We start from the raw sequence: 23,047 nt of genomic DNA, 5'->3' as shown, positions 1-23,047 counted from the left end.
GCATCTCTGTTTCTCTGTAGGTGAAGTCAGCAGAGCAGGGATGGCTGTTCCTAATTCTGCAGTGAATTGCGTGTCCTTCTCATCGACAAATTCGAGAGGCCGACCTGCCCATCCAATTGCAACATCTTGAATCTGCTTCTTTCTATCCAGGAGGAGATTTCCAACTAAGATGCCAATCAAAAATTCCCATGCCCAGAGTTAGAGCTGTGTGCCTTTGGGAATGATCTCAGAGATGCCTCCACAGAGGCTATGGTGTGCTCTCTCTCCCTCAGAGCACACAGTTCCCTTCAGTCCGGTGGGTCTCAGCAGAGAAGATTTCACAAATAGCCCCTCTCAGGCCCTGGGGACCAACCTCCTGCTTGGCCGAGCTCTGAAAATGAGCACGAGTTCCGGGCAAAGGGCCTTCTCCAGGGCGCCATCTGGCAGATTACATGAAGGACAGTGTACAAAAGAGTGGGAGGGTTGATGGTATAAATGGATTTTACTTTTTGCTCTGAATCTGATTCTGTCCTTCCATTTTGATAAGGAAGAGTTCTTAGGCCAGACATGATTCTCATTTTTTCTTTCTATTTGATCATCCAAGAGGTTTAGATAGGGTATTTGTTTTAGTGTAAGAATCTTTAAAAAAAAAAAAAACAAAACAACTATGCAAATAGCATCTTGTTAGGTATTTGGACAAGTAAATTCTCCCAGCAGTATTGAACCCCCTTGTTCCTCCAGGGGGTCTCCAAAGGTATACATGTTCCAAATCTGACCCAAAACCAATGAGCCTTTTTGTTTTAAGCACTTCACCATGGACAAAAGATGTCACTAAAGAAGGTGAGAAAAGAGCAGGTCCCCATCATCCAGAGTCCCTCCCAAAGAGCCCACAGAAGTAAAGAGGAGATGAACGAGAGAAACGGTTTATTTATACACACGCAGGAGCCAACCAGAAAAGTAACTACCATGTTAAATGGTGAAAGTTAAAGGCTTTTTTATCAACCTAACTTAATAGGGCAAAGGGATAGGAGAGAATTGGCTTCCATGACAGGTTTTCTTCTACATCTATTGAATCTCAGGTGTCTTCAGCTTAAAGTGCTTTTGTATTAACCATGGGTTCCATCTGACTTTCCATTCTTCGAAGTTTGTTTTCCTTTTCAAGATTCACTCATGTATTCTGAGCCCCTGGATTTTCCACGTGAATTTTAGATTGATTGTCAATTTCTGCAAAACACCACCTGGGATTTGGGTAGGCATTCTTTGAATCCTTAGATCTATTCGTGGACTATTGTCATCTTAGTAGAATGAAGCCTTCTGCTCCATGAATATGGGATTACTCTCTGTGAATGTAGGTCTTATTTTCTCTCAACAGAATCTCTCATCTACTGTAGTCTTCAGTGTCCAAGTCTGGTACTTCTTCCTCACCTCTTTTGGATGCTGATTCAGAAGAGACACGACCTCCTGGAGAACCTCTGCTGCCACGGAGCTGACATGGAACTGCGTCCTGAGAAGACTTTAAATTCTTTTAAAAATAGGACTAATGTACTTTAATTACTCCATAGATGAGTAATGAATGGGTCACATTAAGATAGGATTTTAATCCTTTTAGAATTAGTAGAGTAATACAGACACAGTACAAAAAATTGAAATATTGCCTAAAAGAGAAGAGATTTGTAATTTCCACCCACAGAGGTGACTGTCATGAATGATTTGTTGCTTATGTCTTAGTCTCTGTGTTTCTCAGTATGTCTTCTCTCCATCTCTGTCTCTCACACACTCACAATCAGATCAATTTACATCTATATTGATTTCACACATATGTGGTAGTGCAGATGGGATCCTGGGTGCAGACAGTGGGTCTGCATACTTCCACCCTGAGGCCTCCCTTGACATTGGGTTGAGACCAGACACCCACTTTTCCAACTGCACTGCATTCATTCATCCACATGAACCAGAATGAATGGACCCCATCCCCTATCCATCAACATTAGTGTTGCTTTAATTCCGACTGTTTCAACCAGTGCTGTGATGAACACCCTTGAAAAGGCATCTTTGAATAGGTGTGTAAGGATTTTAGTGGGATGAACTGTAAGGATCAGAAGTTCTGGGGAAGAGCAGCGTCTGTGGCCCTTTGATGCGTCCTGCACCCTCTTGTCCTGAAGAGGAGCGTCCCTTCTTTCTTCCCTCCAGGGCATCTTCTGGAGCCTCTGCCTGCTTACATTCTCACCAGGGCTGGTTGTCACCTGACTAAAGACCCGCCAGTGTGATGGTGACCGGTGCTCTCTCTGCAGTGTTTCCGTCTGCCTGTGTTCTCACCTGAGAGGTCAGGCATCTCTAACACACACTGGCCACCTGCATTGCCTCTCATTGGAACTGCCTGTTCTGTTTCTGTTTAGAACACTGCGTTTCGAAATGGTTTTGTACTACAGGGATAGGAAACCTTTCTCCAACCTTGGGTTATGAGGAATGTATTTTCCAGGTTGTGGTTTGTCTTTCAAGCAGGTTTTCTGGGCTTTTGCTAATTTTTTGATTTGTTTGATTTTGTTTCTGACACAGGAATAGCTAAGCATCTCCCTTATGTCTTCTGGCTGTGGTGTCACAGGGGGAACAGCAGTGTCTACCCTGAGATTATGCACAGAGTTACTAAAAGGGCTTCACTTTGTACATCACATCTTTAATCACCCTGGTTATCCCCTTAAAAAAATAATAAATTGCTGTTTTAAGAGAAAACAAAACAAAACAAAACAAAAAATCACCAGCCCCAGCTTAAAACATGTGGGCAGGGACAAAAAAACACCTTTTTTAAAGTTTCATTGACAGGGAACACCCAGGAGAGGTAAAGACACCCAGAGAGAAAGAGGACATGGGGTTGTCAGGGTCTGGGTGAGGAGGGAGGGGAGTGCGCTCTCTGGATCCATGGTTTCACTTTGAGGAAAGAAATAGTATGAAACTAGATGGTAGTGATGGTCGCACAACATTGTGAATGCTCCTAATGCTCCTGAATTGTACAATTTAAAAGGGGAAAAGTCTATATTTTATTAATGAAACTCTAAAAAGGAAAATAAATGATGTCATAAATGACGTGAAACAAACAAAGGAAACTAAAGAAAACCAAACAAAAACATCTCCAGCGGAAGGGACTTAAAGTTTGGGAGGGGGAGGGGGAGGGGACGGATGGTGGGATTTTGGAGAACATTTTGGAAAAGAAGGTGTGAGTGGGTGCAGAGGGGTCTCTGCCCCAGGGCGTAGTGATGGCTGAACTGGTTCTCCTTTGTTCAGCAGTCCAGCTGCAGATGCAGGTTCAGGAGGCGCTGCAGGAGCGGCAGGAGGGAGCTCGGCGTCTCCTGCTGGATCCAGATCGTCCTTTTTTTGGTCTCTGATATCTGCCCCTGCCCCTGCCTCCTCTGTAACTATTGAATGTGGTGAGAATTTCAAGTCTTGTGGGAGAGCTCATGCTGTGGGAGAGGAAAAATTTACCCACCTGCCTCCATTTCCATGTGCCTTTCAAGGACAGAAACCTTACCAGAGCTTTCCAGACAGCTCCCACCCAGAAAGTGCCCACACGATGTGTTCTGTGACTGAAATCTTCCAGACAGGTGGTCTGAGGCGATTTTTTGCTCTGGTCTCAACAGTAGCCTCTGGGGACACCTCCCTGTGTGGCCCAGCCCCCTCCCCTCCCCCACCTGCACACATGCACCAGCCCTGCCTTTCTGACCTTTGGGCTCTGCTTCAGGGGCCCCTGGTCCTCCACCTGACTTGCAGCGAGATGGACACGGTGCTCCAGGTCAGAGCCGGGTGTGCTGAGCTGCCCGTTAGCCCCGGGCAGATCCCTGGGGAAAGCCCTGTGTGATGTCTGGGTTGGAGGCCTGCCCCACTGATTTGTGGGCCATGGTGGTGGGGACCTCTCCATATCCAGACCCACCTGGAGCCTGCGCTGGCCCTCAGAAGAGTGGCACACCAGCCCTTCACTTGGGGAGGGGGCGTTGGTGTTCTTACTCAACAGCACCTGTTCAATATGTGGTATCTGGCTCTGCAATGACAGTGACCAGCAGCTGACCCGGCCTGGAAATCTCAGAGCCCTGCCCGGCCAGGAACACTCCTGATTCTGTCCACTCGTCCCTCTGCTGCCAGATCAGACCGGGACCTTGTTCAGCTCAGACACCCGGGAGGGAAAAGTCATACCCAGAATGCATGGGCTCCACCTCGGGCAGCAGGACACTTCCCTGGCTCTCCACATCCCAGCCAGCCAGCTTTGACCTGGGCTGTGGATGTGACCAGCCTCCCAGGCCTCTGACCTGCTCTTGCTTGATGCAGAAACCAATCCCCAACATGACTTCTCCACCTCCGCCAGCCAGGACGTGACCGTGGGGCTACCTGGGTGGGATCTGAGTGGTGGCCTGGCCTGGGCGGGCCTTCCCTGGGACTCCGTGTGTTACCTTTGGGTCTCTCTGACCAAAAGGCCAGAGGCACCTTGGGTGAGACCTGACCCAGCGCCGGCAGCATTGGTACAGCCCCTCGCTGCGGGCTTTCCGGTGGCTGCAGCCTCGGGATATTGGGATGCAGCAGAACATGCCTCTGTCTCCAACCAAGTGAGCTGAGTAGGGACTTCTCTACAGAGTGGGTGCCTGGTGACTTCGGTTCCAAGTTCTGTTGGGCTCTATTGCCAGGGAAGTGAGGTCAGTTCCTGGGGTCCACTTACCCAAACTTCCTCCTGACACAAAGCTCCCCAAGGGACTTTCTGGTCTGCTGATCTCTCATTTCTCACTCCATGCCATGTCCACACACAGTGACACAAACTCAGCCCCCCTCATAGCCCTGGGGAGGGCTGGATGAAGCCAGCTCCGCAGCTCTGAAGACATAGCTGGATTCAGACCTGGCTTACCCCACTCAGCAGTGCTGTCACCATGGAAAAGCCACGTGCCTCTCAGGGTCTCCCCAATCCCCCATCAGCACTGTGGGGATCATTGTGGCCCCTGCTTCCTAGAAAAGCCATCCTGTCTCTAGACCTAGAAACACCTACTGCATCTGTCACCCCCATGGGCTGGCATCACAGGGAGCTCTTGCACAGACTCAGCAAAGAAGGACCCCACAGAGGGCTGGCGGAGCGCAGAGCACATGCCACACTGCCCGGGGTCTGCATTGGGGTCTGGAGAAAGTCACTTTCCTTGCTGCTTGCTTCCCAGCTCCCAGTCCTGAGACTGAAATTAAAGACAACTCTGACATCATCCGCTCTGGCTTACAACCTCCTAGGTCATTCTGTCATGTGGACATACAGGCCCAGTGTCCCATCTCGGCCTCTGTGGTGGGCTGCCCCACAATGGCTTCCTATTTTTTTGCCTTCTGTTCCCACGCCCTTGTGTGTTCCCCACACCCTCCCCTGGAGGTTGGATGGAGTTTGGGACCAGGTTCTGACATGCAGACTGACTTGTGAAAATGTGCGTGAGTTCCACTCATTACCATCTCCAGTGTTCCTTCTTTCTGTCTCTGTCTCTCAGTGCCTCTCTCTCTGTCTTGTCTCTCTGTTTCTCTGTCTCCCCCTGCTTCTCTGTGTTTCAGTCTGTCTGTCTCTTTACCTGTATGTATGTCTGTATATATTTATATGTATAGGTGTGTATTTATGTGTGTTTATTGTTCGGGTCCAGGGCAGGTCACTTCTGAAAATCCCTTGATGACATATTGATTATTTTGAATTCATGTTACTGAAGAAAGATTATCTTTGAAAATTGTGGAAGAACTTTGGTGGGATCTTCTCTAAGGAACAGCACTGCTAGGGAAGGGATGTTCCTGTGGCACTTTGACGTATCCTGTACCTTGTTCTGCTGGAGAGGAGCGTCCATTTGCTCTTCCCTCCAGGGGACCCCCTGGGGCCTCTGCCTGCTCACGTTGTCACCAGGGCTGGTTGTCACCGGGCTAAAGACCTGCCAGTGTGATGGTGGCCAATGCTGTCTCTGCAGTCTTTCCATCTGCCTATGTTCTCACCTTACAGGTCGAGCATCTCTAGCAGACTCTGGCCACCTGCACTGTTTCTCGTTGGAACTGCCTGTGTGTGTTTTGTTTCTTTTCAGAACACTGGGCTTCAAGAGGTTTTTGGACCACAGGGATGTGAAGCTTTTCTCCGACCTTGGGTCATGAGGAAAGCTTTTTCCAGGCTGTGGTTTTTCTTTCCAGCTGTCTTTCTTGGCCTTTGTTTTCTGCTTTAGTTTGGTTTTATTTTGCCACAAGAACAGCTAAGCATCTCCCTTCTGGCTCTGGTTTCACACTTAGAACAGCAGTGCCTACCACGAGATTATGCACAGAGTTACCAAAAGGGCTTCATTTGGTACGTCTCATCTTTAATCCATCTGGACTTCCCTCTCAAAATACAAAAATGCTAATTCACGTGAAAACAAACAAACAAAAATTCACCCTTCCCTACTTAAGATATGTGAGCAGCGAGAAAAAAAAGCCACCTTTTATATGATTTCATTTGATAGGGAACCTCCAGGATAGGTAAAGACATAGAGAGAGAAAGGGGATTAGGGCTTCTCATGGGCTAAGGGTTAAAGGAAAAGGAACAGATCTAACATGGAGTCATATTTGTTCTTCTCTGTTACAGTGCCTTTCGGTAAGAGCTAAAAGGATGACTCCTGGGTGGGTCCTCCAACGTCCCAGGCTGGAGTTCAGGCAGGATCCCTGCCAGATTCACCATGACTTCAGAGCTGATCTCCCGCAGAGAAAGTGACAATTATTGGATTAAAATTACCTGTCAAAATCCCTTCAATTGCCTGTAAAGTATACCACAGCAGGGGATGTCTCATTGGCCAGTCAACTGCCAGTCTCCCGTGATGCAAGGGACAAGCGTTGCGGCAAGCTTCATGGTGGACTGGCCAGTGCACCTTCCTACTTTGCTCTCCAGCCTTGGCTTCCTAACTTTGATTCTTTAAAAGCTCCCATCCCTCTTCCCTCTGGCCTGGTGAGAATGAGCAAGGTCCCTGCACCCACCTGGGCTGAGGCCAGGCCACGCACACAGCCCCATGCACACAGCCCACCATCTGCTGTCTACCCCTGGGCTCAAGTGCACCCTCTGAACTCCCCCACCTCAAAGGTCTGCATGCCAGTGCCTCCGCCCTAGGGGTCCAGACCACCATCAGGACCATCAACCACCCAAGGCCCACAGGCCAGTGGCTGGCAGCCTGGGATCACCTTGACCCATCGGGTCAGTTGAGGAACAGGGTGCGGGGATCAGGATGCCAGGGCGAGAGATGGAACCGCCTTCAGCCAAGGCTGCCTCAACATTTAGCTTCAGATATTAACTATGAAGGTGTACACTAGGTTGGATCCCCCACTGGTGGCAGTAGTCATCATTACTGGAGCCCGGAGTTCCCCACCACAACCACAGGTTGAGGGATGAGGGAGTCAGCTCAGGGTAGCGGTGCACTCAGAGTGAAGGGGATCCCATGGTGAGGGGGTACATGTTGAGGGGTGTGGGGCCCGCTCAGAGTGGAACTCACCTGGCTGAGAGGTGAGGGGGACAATTTCAGGATGTTGGGGATCCTGTGCTGAGGCATGAGGGGTAACCTTGTGGGTGTAGGGGCCATAGGTTAGGATCTAGCAGGATGGAGTGTCAGGGCAGGGACCTAGGTGTGAGGAGAAGGAGCCCTGTCTTCAAGGTATGGTGGGAGACTGGGCCTGGCCAGGGGTGGGAGGGTAGTAACAGGGAGGGGAAGGTGAGCAGGGGAAGTGGGGCTGGCGGGGTGTGGCCTGGCCCAAGGCAGTCGTGGTTCTAGTTCAGTGCCAGGACCCAGTCGGTGGTGGGGTGAACGCTCTGGGGATGGAGACCCGGCGGGATGAGCAGGAGGGGCCCCACATGGCTCCTCCCGGCCCCAGTGACCAGAGCCGGTAAAGCAGGAGACCCACCCGGGCAATTTGCGCTGCAGGCGGGAGGAGGAGGGGCGCGCACGTGCAGACGGACAGACGCGCTGACGCCGGAACCCGCCCAGAACGCGTGGAAGCTGGCGGGAGCCGGTTGCTCCTGGACCAGCTCCTGGAAGAGGAACACGGCCTGGGGTCAGGGCCGCCGCTTGACCGCGGCTCGGCTGCCGCTGCCGAGCAGTCAAGGGGGCGCTGGTGGGGGCGCGCTGCTCGGGGAGCCAGCAGGTGACGCCTGGGCTGTGCGGCTTGGGAGGCGCCCAGGGAGGGGTGCGGAGGTGAGGTCACGGCCGCGCGTCCCGTTAGGACCCTGAGGCGGGTCCCAGCCGCCGCTGTGGTTAGTGGTAACCCCGCTATTAGTAGTTCCTGAACCCCGCGTTTTTGCCGCCGCTTATACCTGGGTTTAGGAGAGCAGGCACAGCCCCGGGAGGTGGGAGGGCGCCGGACGGCTCCGGAGCATCTCCGACTGACCCTCAGACCATGGCCTGCCCCCGGGAGGCGGGTGCGGTGCGGGCGCGGATCCTCGGATGGAATGGGGGCTGCCCCATGAGAGCCCCTGGATTTGCTCCCATCTTCCCGGCGGCCTGACCTTGGGGGCGGCCTCTAAAGCCCCAGGTTCTTGTGACTCAGGTTACACGTCAGGCTGCTCCTGGGAGGTGGGCGCGGTGCGATCAGTGTGCTGGGATGGCTGCAGCAGCAGCGGGAAATGGTCGCAACCCCCGCGCTCTCACAAGGCAGCCCCAATCCCGCCATCGCAGCCGCCGCCATTCCCTGACAGCACAGCACCTGCCTTCCAGGAGCAGGCAGACCTGTAACCTGAGTTCCACGAATCTGGGGCAGCAGAGGCCAAACTCAGGCCATGCGCTGGGGAGTTTGAAGCAAATATACGGGCTTCCATGGGCAGACCCCACAACCCGCCACTGCCTTCGACCACACCGCGCCCTTCTCCCGGGAGCAGGCTAACCTGGGGACTGTGCTTGAAGTAGCAGAGGCCGAGCCCTGGACAGGCCGTGGGGTAGATGGGGGCAAATCGACCAGCTTGCCAGGTCGCTGCCGATCTCCCTGCCACTGCCCCAGGTTCGTGGATCACATATTTCCAAGTCAGTGGGTTCTTGAGAGGCAGGCACGGTGCAGCCAGGAGGCGGGGGCTGCGGGGAGGGGTGCTGCCCCAGGGGGAGCTGGTGGACTTGCTCCCATCTCCCCCAGGGCCAGACCTGGGGTCGGCCTCAGCTGGATGCATGTCATGTCAGCCTGTCCCTGGGAGGAGGGCTCAGTGTACTCGGGGCAGCCTCAGTGGCTGACAAGGAATTTAGAAGTGGGCTCTAGCCCAACATAACTAACTCTCCTTTCTTCTCTTGCTTCCTCAGTTGGTGGCTGTATCGGCTTTTTCATTATAGGTTATTGCTGGATAATGAACATAGGTTTCTGTGCTACACAGAAGAAATTTTATTAAAATCTATTTTTATATATAGTGGCTAACATTTGTAAATCTCAAACTTCCAAATTTATCCCTTCCCATCCCCTTTCCCTGGTAACCTTAAGATTGCTTTCTAAGTCTGCAAGTCTGTTTCTGTTTTGTAGATGAGTTCACAGTGTCTTTTTCTCTCTTTTTTTAGATTGCACATATGAGTCGGTATCATTTGTTATTTTTCTGTTTCTGGCTGCTTTCACTTAGAGTGACGATCTCTACCTCAATCCATGTTACTGAAAATGGTTTTATATTGTCCTTTTCATAGTAGAGTATTATGCCAGTGTATAAATATGCCACAACATCTTTATCCAGTCATCTGTTGCTACATTTAGCTTGCCTCCATGTCTCGGCTATTGTATACAGTGGTGCTATGAATACTGGGGTGCAGGTATCTTTTCACATTGGCGTTCTGTCCAGTTATATACCCAGAAGTGGGATTGCTGGGACACAGGATAAGTCTACTTTTAGATTTTTGAGGGATTTCCATGCTTTCCATAATGAGTACACCAAACTGGATTCCCACCAGCAGTGCAAGAGGGTACCCTTCCCTCTACAACCTCTCTAGCATTTATCATTCATGAACTTCTCAGAGATGGCCATTATGACTGGTGTGGGCTGATACCTCATTGCAGTTTTGATTTGCATTTCTCTGTTTATTAGTGATACTGAGCATTTTTTCTTGTGCCTATTGGCCATTTGTGTCTTCATTGGAGAAATGCTTGTTTAGGTCTTCTGCCTATTTTTGATTGAGTTGTTTGTTTTTTTGGTATTAAGTTGTATGAGCTGTTTATATATTCTGAAAATTAAGCCTTTGTTAGTCGTATCATTTGCAAATATTTTCTCCCATTCTTAGGTTGTTGTTTTGTTTTACTTTTGGTTGCCTTTGCTGTGAAGAAACATATGAGTTTAATTATGTCCCATTTGTTTATTTTTTTCTCTTATTTCCATTGCCTAGGTAGCATGCACTAGGAGAACATTGCTAAGATTTATGTCAGATAATGTTTTGCCTATGTTTTCTTTTAGGAGATTTATCATGTCTTGTCCATCTGCATCTTAAGCCTGTACTCTTGATCTGTGCTTCAGTTTTGAATTTTGAGCTTCTTAGAGAACACCTACTCTTAGCTCATGTGTAAGATTCAACATGTCTAAAGCTGATTTCATAATCTTTTTTCTTGCAGCGTCTCCACTTATTCAGTGGGATAATAATTCTTCTGGTCTTGAATTCCCAAAGGCTTGGAATGGTCTTTGATTTATCTTCGTCTCTTCACCCTCCACATTTTGTCAGCTTCTGGAACTGTATGTTTTTGGTTTCAAGTGTCTATTCTGATTGCTGATACTCTGATGAAGAGCTTTCACCCCTGATACATGAATTTTCCCTTCTATTGATTTCTTGGATATTCTCACCCCCCCCTTCAGTCAACCTACACTTCTGACCCTCCAACATCTAGAGTCAAGTCAAAGACTTACCGCAACCAGATCTCAGACAGGTAGTGTCGACCCTCCATCATTTTGGCCTTACCTTATATGTTCCAATCATTATGTGACTTAGCCTCTTAGGGTAACCTGTGCCTTATTAAAAACCAGGAGTCACCAGCCATTTCCTACCCAGTCCTCAGTTAAAACAGCTTAGAATTTCCCTGAGAACTAGTTGGAGCCCCATCCCCTTCATAGAGTCTTCCCTATTTACTCCAAATACTTCTAGCTCCTCTTTGTATTCCTGCAGTGTTTATGATGGGTAGCCTGTAAACTTGGCTTTGAGTGCTGACTTGGTACCATTCCAGGGTGGTTTCCAATGTGTCTCCTCACTTAGCTCGTAACTGGAGAAGACTCCCTTGTTCAGCCTCCTTTTTACCCCTCACCCTGCTTAGCATCGGGCAATAGCAGACATCCAGGCAGTGCTTACCTACTTTATTTATTCACAGGGGTGGTGGTGTGGATTATAGATAATAACAATTAATTCAGTCTTGCAATTAAAAAAGAAAGCTAAGAAAATCCATAAAACTTTAACTCCATGTTCCGTGTAGTGCTTTACCTCAACAGTTTTCTTAACTCTGTGTTTACATTCACATAGTGTTCAGTGCTTGTACAGTTCCCTGAGGCAAACAGGTGAGATGTCATTATGCTTGACTTTCACGTTACATTTCATATTGGATATATTTGTGCAATGACAAAACCTCCTTTTATAAGTAAACCGCCGGAAGCCCAGAGAGACAAAGAGCCTAAACCAGGGTCACCTGGTTAGTGTTTGGCACAGGCCAGGAGTGCGGTTCACATCTTCCAGCTGATCCTCTTCCAGTGCCTTTTCATTCCAGTGCTGGGAAATGTAGCCCCATCAGCCAAGCGGCCAAGTCCAATTGCTGCACGTTTACCTGCCAGTGATTGCAGTGCTACAAAAAGTGGCAAAGGAAAGGTCAGAAATAGGAGTGATAAAAGACATGGAAGTGCTGGAAATGGATCCTCACCCTCCTCCACCCTATTTGAGCGCCTCACTAGTGTCCCACTCTGACAGTGCTGTCCATTGTTTATAACACAGTCTTTAAAATCAGACTGATCTTTTATAGGACATGCTTTTATCCTGGTCCCTTTCCTCCTAGTAGTCGCCGTCATGGGCAGAAAGTGCGTGACTGTGCTCTGTTTGTCACGTAGGTGGGAGGGAATGTGGAAGAGGGAGCGGGTTGAACTGAAGCTCTGTTGTTCTAGGACCAGAGCAGTTCCACTCTTGCTTTCATCACCTCTCCACCTCCGAGTCCCAGCCACCCACTCCTGCCTGCTTCCCCACATGACACATCCTGGGGGAGGAGAGTGTGGTGGGCAATGCCTCCTCCGCCCTTCACTCTGGGAGGTGCAGGAGTCTGCTTTAACTTTTGAGCTGTTTTGGTAATTTGTCTTTTCCAGCTTTTCTAGACATCTCCTTTCCAGCTCTGAGAAATTGGAGATGTAACTTAACCATACATGGACTATACTTAATGTATTCAGTGGCATTAATGTGATGTTGTCTGTAAGGTGTTCTGTGGCTGGATAGGAGGTTTTTTGTCTCACAGGATGCTTCATATCCAATTCTAAAGGCCTACAGGATGCAGGTGTAATTCAAGTTCTTATATGTCTGTAAGTCAGACATGAACATTATTTGATAATATGACCATATGTTCCTAGATTATGGTTAGTCCACCGGCTCTGTATTTAATAAAAGTTTAAATTCTAAACGCTTGAAAAAAATTTGTGGAACATGTCTTTTTGCCTGTAACTAGTTGCAAAAACTGAAATCACAACTCTACCACAAGCCACAGTGTTTTCCTGTAGAGAAAGCCCTCTACTTTTACAACCTCTAAGTTATGCGGTGTTTCTTTGGGTGATATGAAGGATGCCAGAGTATTTTGTTGGGAAACTAGAGTGGCATGACAATTATTCTGGGAAAGGTTACAGCTGAATCTCTACTTCCTATATCCTGATTACAGAGGCAATGTTAGTGGGGTAACCAGCTTCTGAATGCAAGTGTATCTAGGAAGACAACAGAGAAAATAGAAGGGATATAAAGTAATGGAGGGACTTCAGAGCAGTACAAATGGTGACTTTGAGACCACCAGCTGCTGACGTGAACTTGGCAGGAATTTGTGAGAAGTGGTGGGTGTCACTGCAAGCAGGAGATTCCTGCAGCTTTTGGGGTGAACAGGAAAAGGGGAGAGCAGATATGGTGGTAACCCAGGGGCTATTTGTGTCCTGAATGTGAAAATGTCTGGTCCCCTGTTCAATTTTGCAGCCACAACTTCACATGACTCAGGGCATTATTTCCACCAGAAAACCATAAAAACATAAACAACCTCTGTTTCCCAAAGTGTTTGTTCTCGATCTGAGATGATTGTCCTGTGGTGGGAGGTAAGTGGGCGATGGGACCTATTACATCACCCCCTTTCACTGAAAGTCTACCTCGCTCCTTTTCACCCTACTCCTAGAGGTGCTGTCATTCTGTTACACCTAGACCTGTAAGACGGGCTTGCCTGAATCCTCACATGAAGAGAGACTGTTATGTGCAGTTTTAAAAAATTGCTTGGGTCATGGGGTCCTTTGTTCCCTCCATTGGAAATCACTGTTCCAGAGCAAGTAGTAGGCATCTATGGAAACTATATTGTTTGTAAGATGTCTTCAGAAGTTTTGCAGTAGGTTTAAATATTTGCTTAGTGATGGCATCTTGATTGTTTGAAGGAGGCAATCCTCACTAGGGACTTTGATTGCTTCCTGTCTGAGAGTTCCTTTACTGGCAGTAGAGTGTTCGTAGGCAGATATAGAAAGTTACCTGGTCTGAGAAGCCGAATTTGCCCGCACCTGGGAATTGGCAGAAGAGTCAGTTATGGAAGGAAGGCTTTAGGATTATCTGGTAGCAGAGTTCTGGGATCCTAACCCTGGGAAACCTCAGCTTTTGTAGAGTATGTTCTGTAACAATAGGCTTTTGGATAATTTTAACACTTGTTATGGGATGTAGAGCTGGGCAAAGACTTAAGAGTGAAAGAACCATAAAAGAGAATCTCCAAATATTTTAAAGAAGACAGTTCTCAGAATGAGAGCTTTTCTGGAAAAGACTAGCTCTTCACTTCACAGGGGAAACAGGGAGCAGGTGCAACTGCACTTACGGTAACTTAAAAGGTAAACCTCACCCTCCCACTTAGCTGTGTCCTGGTGTCCGTTCATCTTCCACATCTGCAGTTTTAGACATGACGTGTCACTTTCTGGTACTCCATTCTGCTTCTGAGTGAGAGACTGACACAAAGTCACATAGCGATTGAAAAATTATGCAAAGGAATTTATTGTTAAAAGTGTAGACTTGTGCCAGGGTGCTGCATTTTCAAGTGACTTTCAGTACAGAGAACACTTAAAAGAATGCAGTGTTATTTCTTTTTTTATTCCTTTAAGCCTTTGTATAGAAGGTTTTCTTTGCATAGTTTCTGGAGTACATCAGAACAAGCAGGAACTAAAAATAGCTTTAAGAAATCAGCAGTATAGATGTTGCTTATAGTATGGTGTCTGTCTTAAAGTTAATTCTTTAAAGCAGGAAGTTGTAACTCTCAATTTCTTAAGCAAATATAAACATTCTTGAGCCTTAATGACATTCTTTGTGGGGTGAAGCTGATTTGCTTCCACTCTGAGCATTGAAAGGCCTTCTAGGATACTTCTACCAGTCCTCAATATTTTATTTTCCCTCTGTTGTGAACGTGTCATTAAATTTGGAGCAGATATAAATATCCTTAACTTGCTACATATGTAGATATTCAGTGTTACATAGTCAGAAAGTTTGTGTACATCGCACATATCTACATAATTCCCCCCTTTCCAACTGTGTTCCTGATGAAAGGATGGTGGGAAATGGCATTATGGGGATATGTCTTACAGTACACAGTGTTTCCCCTGTTCCCTCTACCAGATCTGGATGTTCTTTCATCTTTCGGCTTCTAGATTTACTAGCTCTTTTTCTTAAGCCAGGTGTAACTCATCCCCTTGCTCACACACACATGTGTACACACACACACACACACACACACACACACACATACACACACACACACACACACATTCTGCCTTAGGGTGTAGCGTGCACCATCCCATTCTCCCACTCCAGCTCTGGACCCACCCACTGGAGGCAGTGTCTTGAAAGAATTCATTTGTAAGTTCCTTTTTAAAACTCGAGTGGTCGGGAAATAAGACTGATATCCACACCTAGTAGGCAGGCACTCAAGTATAACTTCTATGGTTAATGCCAGGTTATCTTAATGTTTGAGTACCTGGGTTTCATGTCTTCCTCTGCCAACTGTGTGACCCATGATTCCCACATTTCTGTCTCCAGCTAGACTTTTTCTCTCCAACTCTGGACTCTTACAATCTTCTGCTGATTTGACATCTTCACTTGGAACACTGATATCTTAAAACCAACATGTGTAAAAACTGAGCTCTTGGTCCTCCTACCCCCCACACTGGTTCTTTCTGCAGCCTCCCCCTTTCAGTTAGTGAGAACTTAATCCTTCCAGCTGCTTGGGTCAAAAATCTTGGAGTTATTCTGACTTTCACGGACATACCACATGAATTCTGTCAATAGATCTGGTTTAACACTGCCTTTAAAACATATCCAGAACCCAGCCACTTCTCACCATGGCTCCTGCCTCCACTGCTGCTTCCCTGCCCTGAGCCACTGTCCTCTCCTCCTGCACAGCCCTTCTCAGAGGTTTCCCTCCTTTCATCTCTGACCCGTCTCGACGATTCTCACTCGGCACTCAAGTGAACCTTGAAAACCTATGTCAGATTGTATCATCCTTCTGCAGTGCCTCCCTATTTCACTCCAGGTAAAAGCCACAGTCCTTACAACGTCCTCCAAGGCCATACAGGATCTGCACTGACCCTTCTCCGCAGCTCCAGCCGTGCCCCCATTCTGGAACATGCGAGGTGCAATCTGGCCTTGGTGATGGTTATTCCGTCCACCTGGGACTTCTCACCTCCTAGTCCTAGTTCTAACCTCAGTCCTCAGTGTGGCCTGCTTTGGTATATAATACAACATCACCCTCATCCCATACTCTCAACTCTCTTTACCTTGCCATTTTCACTTTTTTCCATGGTTCCTCTTTCCTAACATGCCACCTCCTCTGCTGCTCTGTTGTGTGAATTGACATCTCCACCCCCCACCCCAGCTAGACTCCAACCAAGCTCCATGAGGACAGGACTTTTGTTTTGTTTATTTATCCATTCCAAGTGCCTAGACTAGTCCTGGGTACATAGTAGGCAGTCAAAAATTATTTGCTGAATAGATTAAAATACTATTTTAAAAATGAATCATCCTTTCCAGAACGGGTGAGGAAAGGAAGCTGCATGAAGGAAAATGGTTCAGTAAATAATGATATTTGCCTCTTGTTCTTTGTGTGATATATATATGTGTTTTAGTCTTAATTTGGTATCCCAGGTTCTTAATTTAATAGCTGTATTAAGGTGCAATTTACAGTCCATAAAATTCACACATTATAATTGTACAAGTCAGCAATTTTAGCTATTTCTAGAGTTGTGCAACTGTGTCCTCAAAAAGTCCTCTTTTGTCTGTCCATATGCATTTCGCCCTCCCCCCGGTGGCACCGTGATTTTATTTTATTTTTGTTTTTTTGGCAATCACATCTCAAAAGAATTATTTACACAGCTGTACTAATATAGCTTTGTGCTTTTAGAAATGACACAGATAAATATGAAATCAATGGTCATTGCTGAATGAAGGCAGCAGTATCAGACATCGGTGAGGAGAATGGACTTGAGTGTCAGACTGGCTGCAGTCTTAACCAGCTCCACCATTTACCAAGTTACCCAAATTATTTTCTGCCTCAAGCCCTTTATCTGTTATATGGGGGTAATAATAGAAGCTTACAGAGTTGTTGTGAGGATTAAGCAAACAGGGAAACAAAATTAATACAGTGGCCAGCTTATGTTATTACCTAAGATATAGCCTTGCAGGTAGAGAGCAAAATTCAAATCAGTTTCTAAAGTATGTGTAAAATATGATCCAGTTCCTGCCTGGTTTGTAAGCACGTATGCCTACTGCAGAATGTAAAAGCAGACTAATTTCCAACAGAAAAGATCATTTCTCAGCATTTCTTTCAAAGGTAATTGCAAAATCATTTTTACTAAATTTTCTGTGCCCATCTCTGACAGAGCTTTGACACCAGGGAGGTAATTATCTATTTTTTTGTTAAAATCATGCTGACCATCAGAAAGTGTTCTGAATTGTATTTTAGACTTTATGTTCAGAAATACTGTGAGACATCTTCTAAATTAATGGGGGGAGGGGCATTCATTATAGCTATTCAAGCCTGATAAGCATGGATTAAATTATCTTTTTTTAACTCTTCATTAAAGTAATTAATTAATTTTTTGCAGGGGGTTGGTAATTAAGTTTTTATTTAGTTATTTTATTTTTAGAAGAAGTACTGGGGATTGAACCCAGGCCCTTGTGCATGCTAAGAATATGATCTTTCACTTGAGCTATACCATCCCCCCTAAATTATCTTTAATAAGTCCTTTTTCTCTGTTTTGTTATTTTCTTTTATGTACAGATGCACAAAGCAGAGTCATCGGAAGCCTCTCAATTACAAAGATGATAATAGTGAAAAACATTGCGCAGTGACAGTGAATCCTTGGCATATGAAGAAAGATTGTAAAGTCCTGAATGAATTAAGAAGGTATTGTTACATTAACATACATGTAACCATGGCTTTCTTACCTTTATTTTTCAGTTTATAATGAAGATACTCCCCACCCGTCAAGGTTGCTTTGTTTGATATAGGGAATATCTAAAGCCTTTCCTGCAAGTTTTTTAAATAAGTAAGAGCAGGTAATTTATCAGAAGTGGGAATGGTGTAATCTGCTCTGTCTAGTATGGTAGCCACCAGCCACATGTGGCTACTTTGAATTGAGATGTTCTATAAGTGGAAAATACATAATAGATTTTCAAGACTTCATACAGCAAAAATAATGTAAAATATTTATTAATAAGTTTTAAAAGTGTTAATCACACTTTTGAAATGATAGTATATTGGATATATTGGGATAAATATAATTATTACTGGAATTAATTTCACTAGTTCCTATTTATTTTCTAAATGGGATTACTGGAAAATTGTGACTTGCACTATGTTTCAGTTGACAGTGCTGGCTTCTAAATTATTGCAAATAATATGAAAAGAAAACTTTGATTACAAATTTTGTAATTGAGTAGTTGATTTACATCATATTAGTTTCAGGTGTACAACAAAGAGGCTCAACATTTTTATAGATTATATTCCATTTAAAATCACCATAAAATAATGGCTATATTTCACTGTGCTGTATGATACAGCCCTGTAACCTATCCATTTTATACATAGTACTTTTTACCTCTCAATCCTCTACCCTCTTCCTGCCTCCCCTCTCCTCCTTCTCCCCATTGGTAACCAACAGTCTGTTCTGTGTACCTGTGAGTCTATTTCTGTTTTATTATTGTCATTAATTTGTTTTATTTTTTAGATATACGTATAAGTTAATACATAGAATATTTTTTTCTTTCCCTGACTTATTTCACTTAGCAAAATATACTGTAGATCTATCCATGTTATTGCAAATGGCATTATTTTATTTTTTATGGCTAAGCAGTATTCCATTGTGTGTGTATGTTCATCTGTATATATGTGTGTGTATATATGTATATATGTATATATACATATATATATATAATATACCACACCTTCTTCATCCAGTCATTTGTCATTGAACATTTGGGTTGTTTAAGTGTCTTGGCTATTGTTAATAGTGCTGCTGTGAAAATTGGGGTGCATGTGTCTTTTTGAATTATATTTTTCTCCAGACATATACCCATGAATGGGATTGCTGGATCACATGGAAGTCTATTTTTAGTTTTTTAAGGAACCTCTATACTGTCCCCCATAGTGGCTGCACCAATTTACATTCCCACCAACCGAGTAGGAGGGTTCCTTTTTCTCTTAAAAGGTCAAAAATTCTCTACATTTATATACTTTCCTTACAGTTTAGGACACAATTTGGCAAAAGCCAGATAGAATTTAATAGCAGTAAATACAGTATTTTTTTAAAATGGCCATGCATTATGGATAGATGTTTTTGATGAGTTTGTTCCCTATTTTTGTAGATGCAGAAGTTTTTATAGCTTCACAGACATTTCAGTCTTGCAGAGAGAAAAACGTCTTTGCATTTTGCTGAACTTGTCCAGGTGGCTTTATCTAATTTGGTCCAGGCCTACAGAGGTGAATACACATCCAAACCTAAACCATTGAATGTCTGCAAGATTTTAAGAGTCTAGAATGTCAGATCTGGACTATAACTAAGGTGAATGACATCAGTGAGTTGACTCAAGAAAACTCTCTTTGAGTGCAAAACCTTTCATAAGCTAAAAATGGCTTTGAAATTGTGGCAAAACCAGAGACTTTTGTCCACCACATATAGCCACAAACCCATGGGGACAACACAGGCCTTCTGGAGTGCCAAGGGAATTCCATGTGAGGAGTCCAGCACTCACAGTAATCCAACAAGTCCCTGCCAGCCAGAGCACATTCATTGCTACTGTGCTGTTTTGAGCAAATGTCTTTTCATCAGGTTCAAAGTGGTTTGTTGTTATTTTTTTGCATAAAAAAAATCAAACAACTTGTTCCCTTGGTGAAAGTAAAAGCCTAAAATTTTCTGATTTCCTTTGACAGAGAAAACATGAGCCTAGGAATCTAACATCATCTGTAATGGTCTGCAGCTGGGAGCAACCAAATCAGTGTCAGTCCCTTTGCAGCCATTGGCTGGGAGCCTGCATGTTACCTGGAATGGTATTTGAAACATGTCACCCTAGCCGTTACTTCGCTGTGGGCTGGGAGGCGAGTCAGTCAGAATCTGCATTATGGAATGTACGTTTCAGATCCAAAGCTAGGAGATCTTTTTTAATAGCCAGAGAATTTAGTCATAAATATATCTATTAATGTATTCATGCAAGAAACTTTTAAAAGATTTTTTATTATAACAATTTACCCACGAAAATTGAAAATGAAAGAATGGCGGAATTAAAAATCATCTGTACCTTAATTATATATAAAGAATCTTAAAATCCTTCTAAACTTTTTTTTGTTCAAATGAAGATATTTTTCCCTTCCAAAGAGGAAAATTATTATTTCACATTTTTTTGCTATTTCCTTTTATTATATATTCCATATCAATAAACATAATTTTTTAAAATCCCTTTAATGGCTGTTTAACACTATAGTGAACAGATATGTAAATAGTCCTAGGTTTCAGAAATTTAAAAAATTGACATTACAATACCACTGGAAAGAATATTTTGGTGTTTCTATTTTTAGTTACTAATTTGGACTAAAAATTAACAAGTTTGCTTTTCTTAATCTAAAACATTGGTTATTTTATGAATGAACTGTAAGGATTTTAAATAACTTTTCAGTAATTTCAACAAAGAAATTATCTTTAAGGCAAAAAACTGTGATGGTTTGCAAATTTATTTTTATTATATCTTCACTTTTACCAGTGTCATATGTGTGTGTGTTTGCACAAGTGCTTTAACTGCCACCAACGTAAGAAAAATCTGTGGACTGAAAATCTGAAAATAGTTAGTTTCCTGGTTTGTGTTTTCATTCTCCCAATATAGGTTTTGGGTGACAAGCTTGTATTTGCAAAAGTACACACCCTGTGGGAGGTGCTCTGTACATAGGCTGAGATACTGCACATAAAATTGCCTCTGAAGCCCAATGATCTGAAAACCCGGTACTCAGCCTTTGATAATTTCAGCTGTTTTATGAAAGTCCTTCATGTGGATGAAAGTATCATCAAGCCGGAGCAAGAGTTTTTCATTGCCCTATTTGAGAAGAGCTGTGTGAATGACTTATATATTCAGGATAGAGATACATTCTTCAATCCAGCCAGCAGAAGCCACATTGTAAGTCTAAACCGAGTTTAGCTGCTGTCTTGGGGGTGATTTAAAACCTGCTGTTGAATTATCAGTGATTTGGTTTGTTTGGTGTTGGTTTGGTTTCTAAAAGCTGCCCATAAAAGAAAAAGGAAAGAAAAAGAATATGCCAACAGATTCCTGTTAGAATAGTAAACAGTGGCTGGCTAAGTACCCTGTATAAGCCACACACTCTCTTAGAAATCTTTTAGGTTTACTTTCATCCTTTCTCAGATCAGTATCAAGTAAGGACAGTGTTAAAGAAATTCGTGATTGAACAGGCTTGTGAGCTCCGGGATCTGCAAGGCAGCTTTCCCTCCCCATGGTGTAAGTCAAATTGCAGAAATGAAATAAAGCACCTCATGTATCCTCCGGTGTTAACAGGAAAAGGCTAATCTTCTTGACCTTGTTTCTTCCTGGTTAAAATGAAACTAATATGTCAGGAGGCTGAAAATCTCATTTAGGGCAAGAACCATGTTGTCTTGTTCACTGCTGAATCCCAGGCACCGGGAAGGCTGAGTTTTAACGAGTGAGTGAATGAATGAACTGTAGTTCCCCCCAGAGCTACCATGTGGGGCAGTGAGGATTAGCAGCTAAGAGCATAGACTAGAGAGGGGAGGGTACAAGCTCAAGTGATGGGGCGCATGCATAGCACGCATAACTGGTCCTGGGTTCAGCCCCCAGAACCTCCTCTAAAATAGACAAATAACCCTAATTACCTCCCCCAACCCCCAGCAGAATTACCTTATTATCTCCCCACCACCAAAAAAAAAAAAAAAAGAGAAGTGGCCAAGAGCGCAGAGTCAGGATGGAACACCTTTGCTGGTTTCTCCGCTGTCGTCGCCCACCTTGTAAAGACATTTAGCCTCTGTGTTTACTAAGTTCCCCATCATAAAATGGGGGGTAATAATAGTACCGACACTCGTAGAGTTTCTATGGGGATTACTGAATCTGTGTCAATGTTTAGCAACAGCCCTGGCTAATATTTAAGTACCTATGCATCTGTCACGCTCTTTTCATAATTACTGACAGATGTTATTATCAACCAAAGAAGTATTAGTTCTTTGTAAGGGAAGTACATGTTAGACCTTTTCATTTATCATCTTCTGTAATTCAGGCTTTTTCCTTCTGAAATACCATCTTCTGTCTGTGCACTAGAAAGCCACAGGGCTTTCCAAATTTCATCTGTCTGGGTTCTTGTCATGATGGCAATAGTGCAGAGTGTTGACATTTTTTAGGGACTCCGTCTGAGATGACAGCAACCCCTCAAATTCAGGAGCACATCTGTAAGTGATAACATCTCGCATGAAATGAAGTTTATAAAATATAGCAGCTTCCGACGTTTAATGACGCCATAAATGCAAGGAATTTCTACTTAAGCTCTTTAAATAAATCCTGTCATTGAAATAAATGAAATACTATATTATAGCGCTCTATGAATTTGTTATCTTTGCTATCCATTTATCTGACTCTCTAAGAACAAAGAAAGCAAAGACTGAGATTAATCATTACTACTGTGTGGTACACGTATTTGTGGATAAAGACAATACTGAAATGCACTGTTTAAGATATTAAAATGGACACTAAACAGCTGCTTGATGCACATGCATGAACAGAACAGGGAGCTGGGTGCAGGGAGCAGACACTGAGGTTCCTGGATCAGAGACCCAGCATAGCAGTCCAGCCCAGCCGTCCACAAGGTTTATATTTATGTCCCAGCAAAATTAGCAGTGAGAGTCTGAAATGGGCTTTGGGGACACTTGCAAACAGCTGTCATGATTATTATTGTGGGACACCAGGATTCTACAGTGTTTAGTTGGCATCTGTGCACAACCAGTTCTTTTCCACTAAAGCCTGTTGTACCTGCTGGTCCCACATCCAGGCTGAGGAATCATCTCATGTGGTGTTTGGGAGGGAGGTAAGTGGAGTCAGGACCCAAGTTAAGGCTGGGTGGGCGATAATCTGGTTCTAGTACAGGAGAAAGGAAAGTAGGTCAGGTGGGAAGGAGTATGACTGGATTTAAATTTTGTTTCTTGAGTAAGCTAAATATATAACATCATGCCAAGTTTCTTTTTTAAACAAGTTCTTCGTTATATTCCATGTGCTGTCACTGAATAAATACTGAATTGTGGGGACAAATAAGCCTGGGTTTTAGAATTGACCCTGCCTCTAACCTGCCAGAGTCCAGGTTCCTCTGGGTGTCCAAGGAGGGGCTGGACCGTCAG

General features: G+C 44.6%; 1 protein-coding gene across 1 annotated transcript; it reads left to right on the top strand.

Annotated features, from left to right (window-relative positions):
- The first annotated feature begins 3,230 nt into the window (after window positions 1-3,230).
- LOC116661546 lies at window positions 3,231-20,883 on the top strand. The gene is made up of 5 exons (XM_032473841.1): window positions 3,231-3,339; window positions 7,064-7,174; window positions 7,896-8,115; window positions 17,431-17,556; window positions 20,526-20,883. The coding sequence occupies exons 1-5, from the start codon at window positions 3,231-3,233 to the stop codon at window positions 20,605-20,607; spliced, it is 648 nt and encodes a 215-aa protein (XP_032329732.1). The 3' UTR covers window positions 20,608-20,883.
- The last annotated feature ends 2,164 nt before the right edge of the window (window positions 20,884-23,047 follow it).

Source organism: Camelus ferus, chromosome 35 (genome assembly GCF_009834535.1).
Source record: "Camelus ferus isolate YT-003-E chromosome 35, BCGSAC_Cfer_1.0, whole genome shotgun sequence".
In the NCBI taxonomy this organism is placed as follows: Eukaryota; Metazoa; Chordata; class Mammalia; order Artiodactyla; family Camelidae; genus Camelus; species Camelus ferus.
Note: the sequence above shows the minus strand (reverse complement) of the source record. Positions and strands in the feature narration are given on the sequence as shown.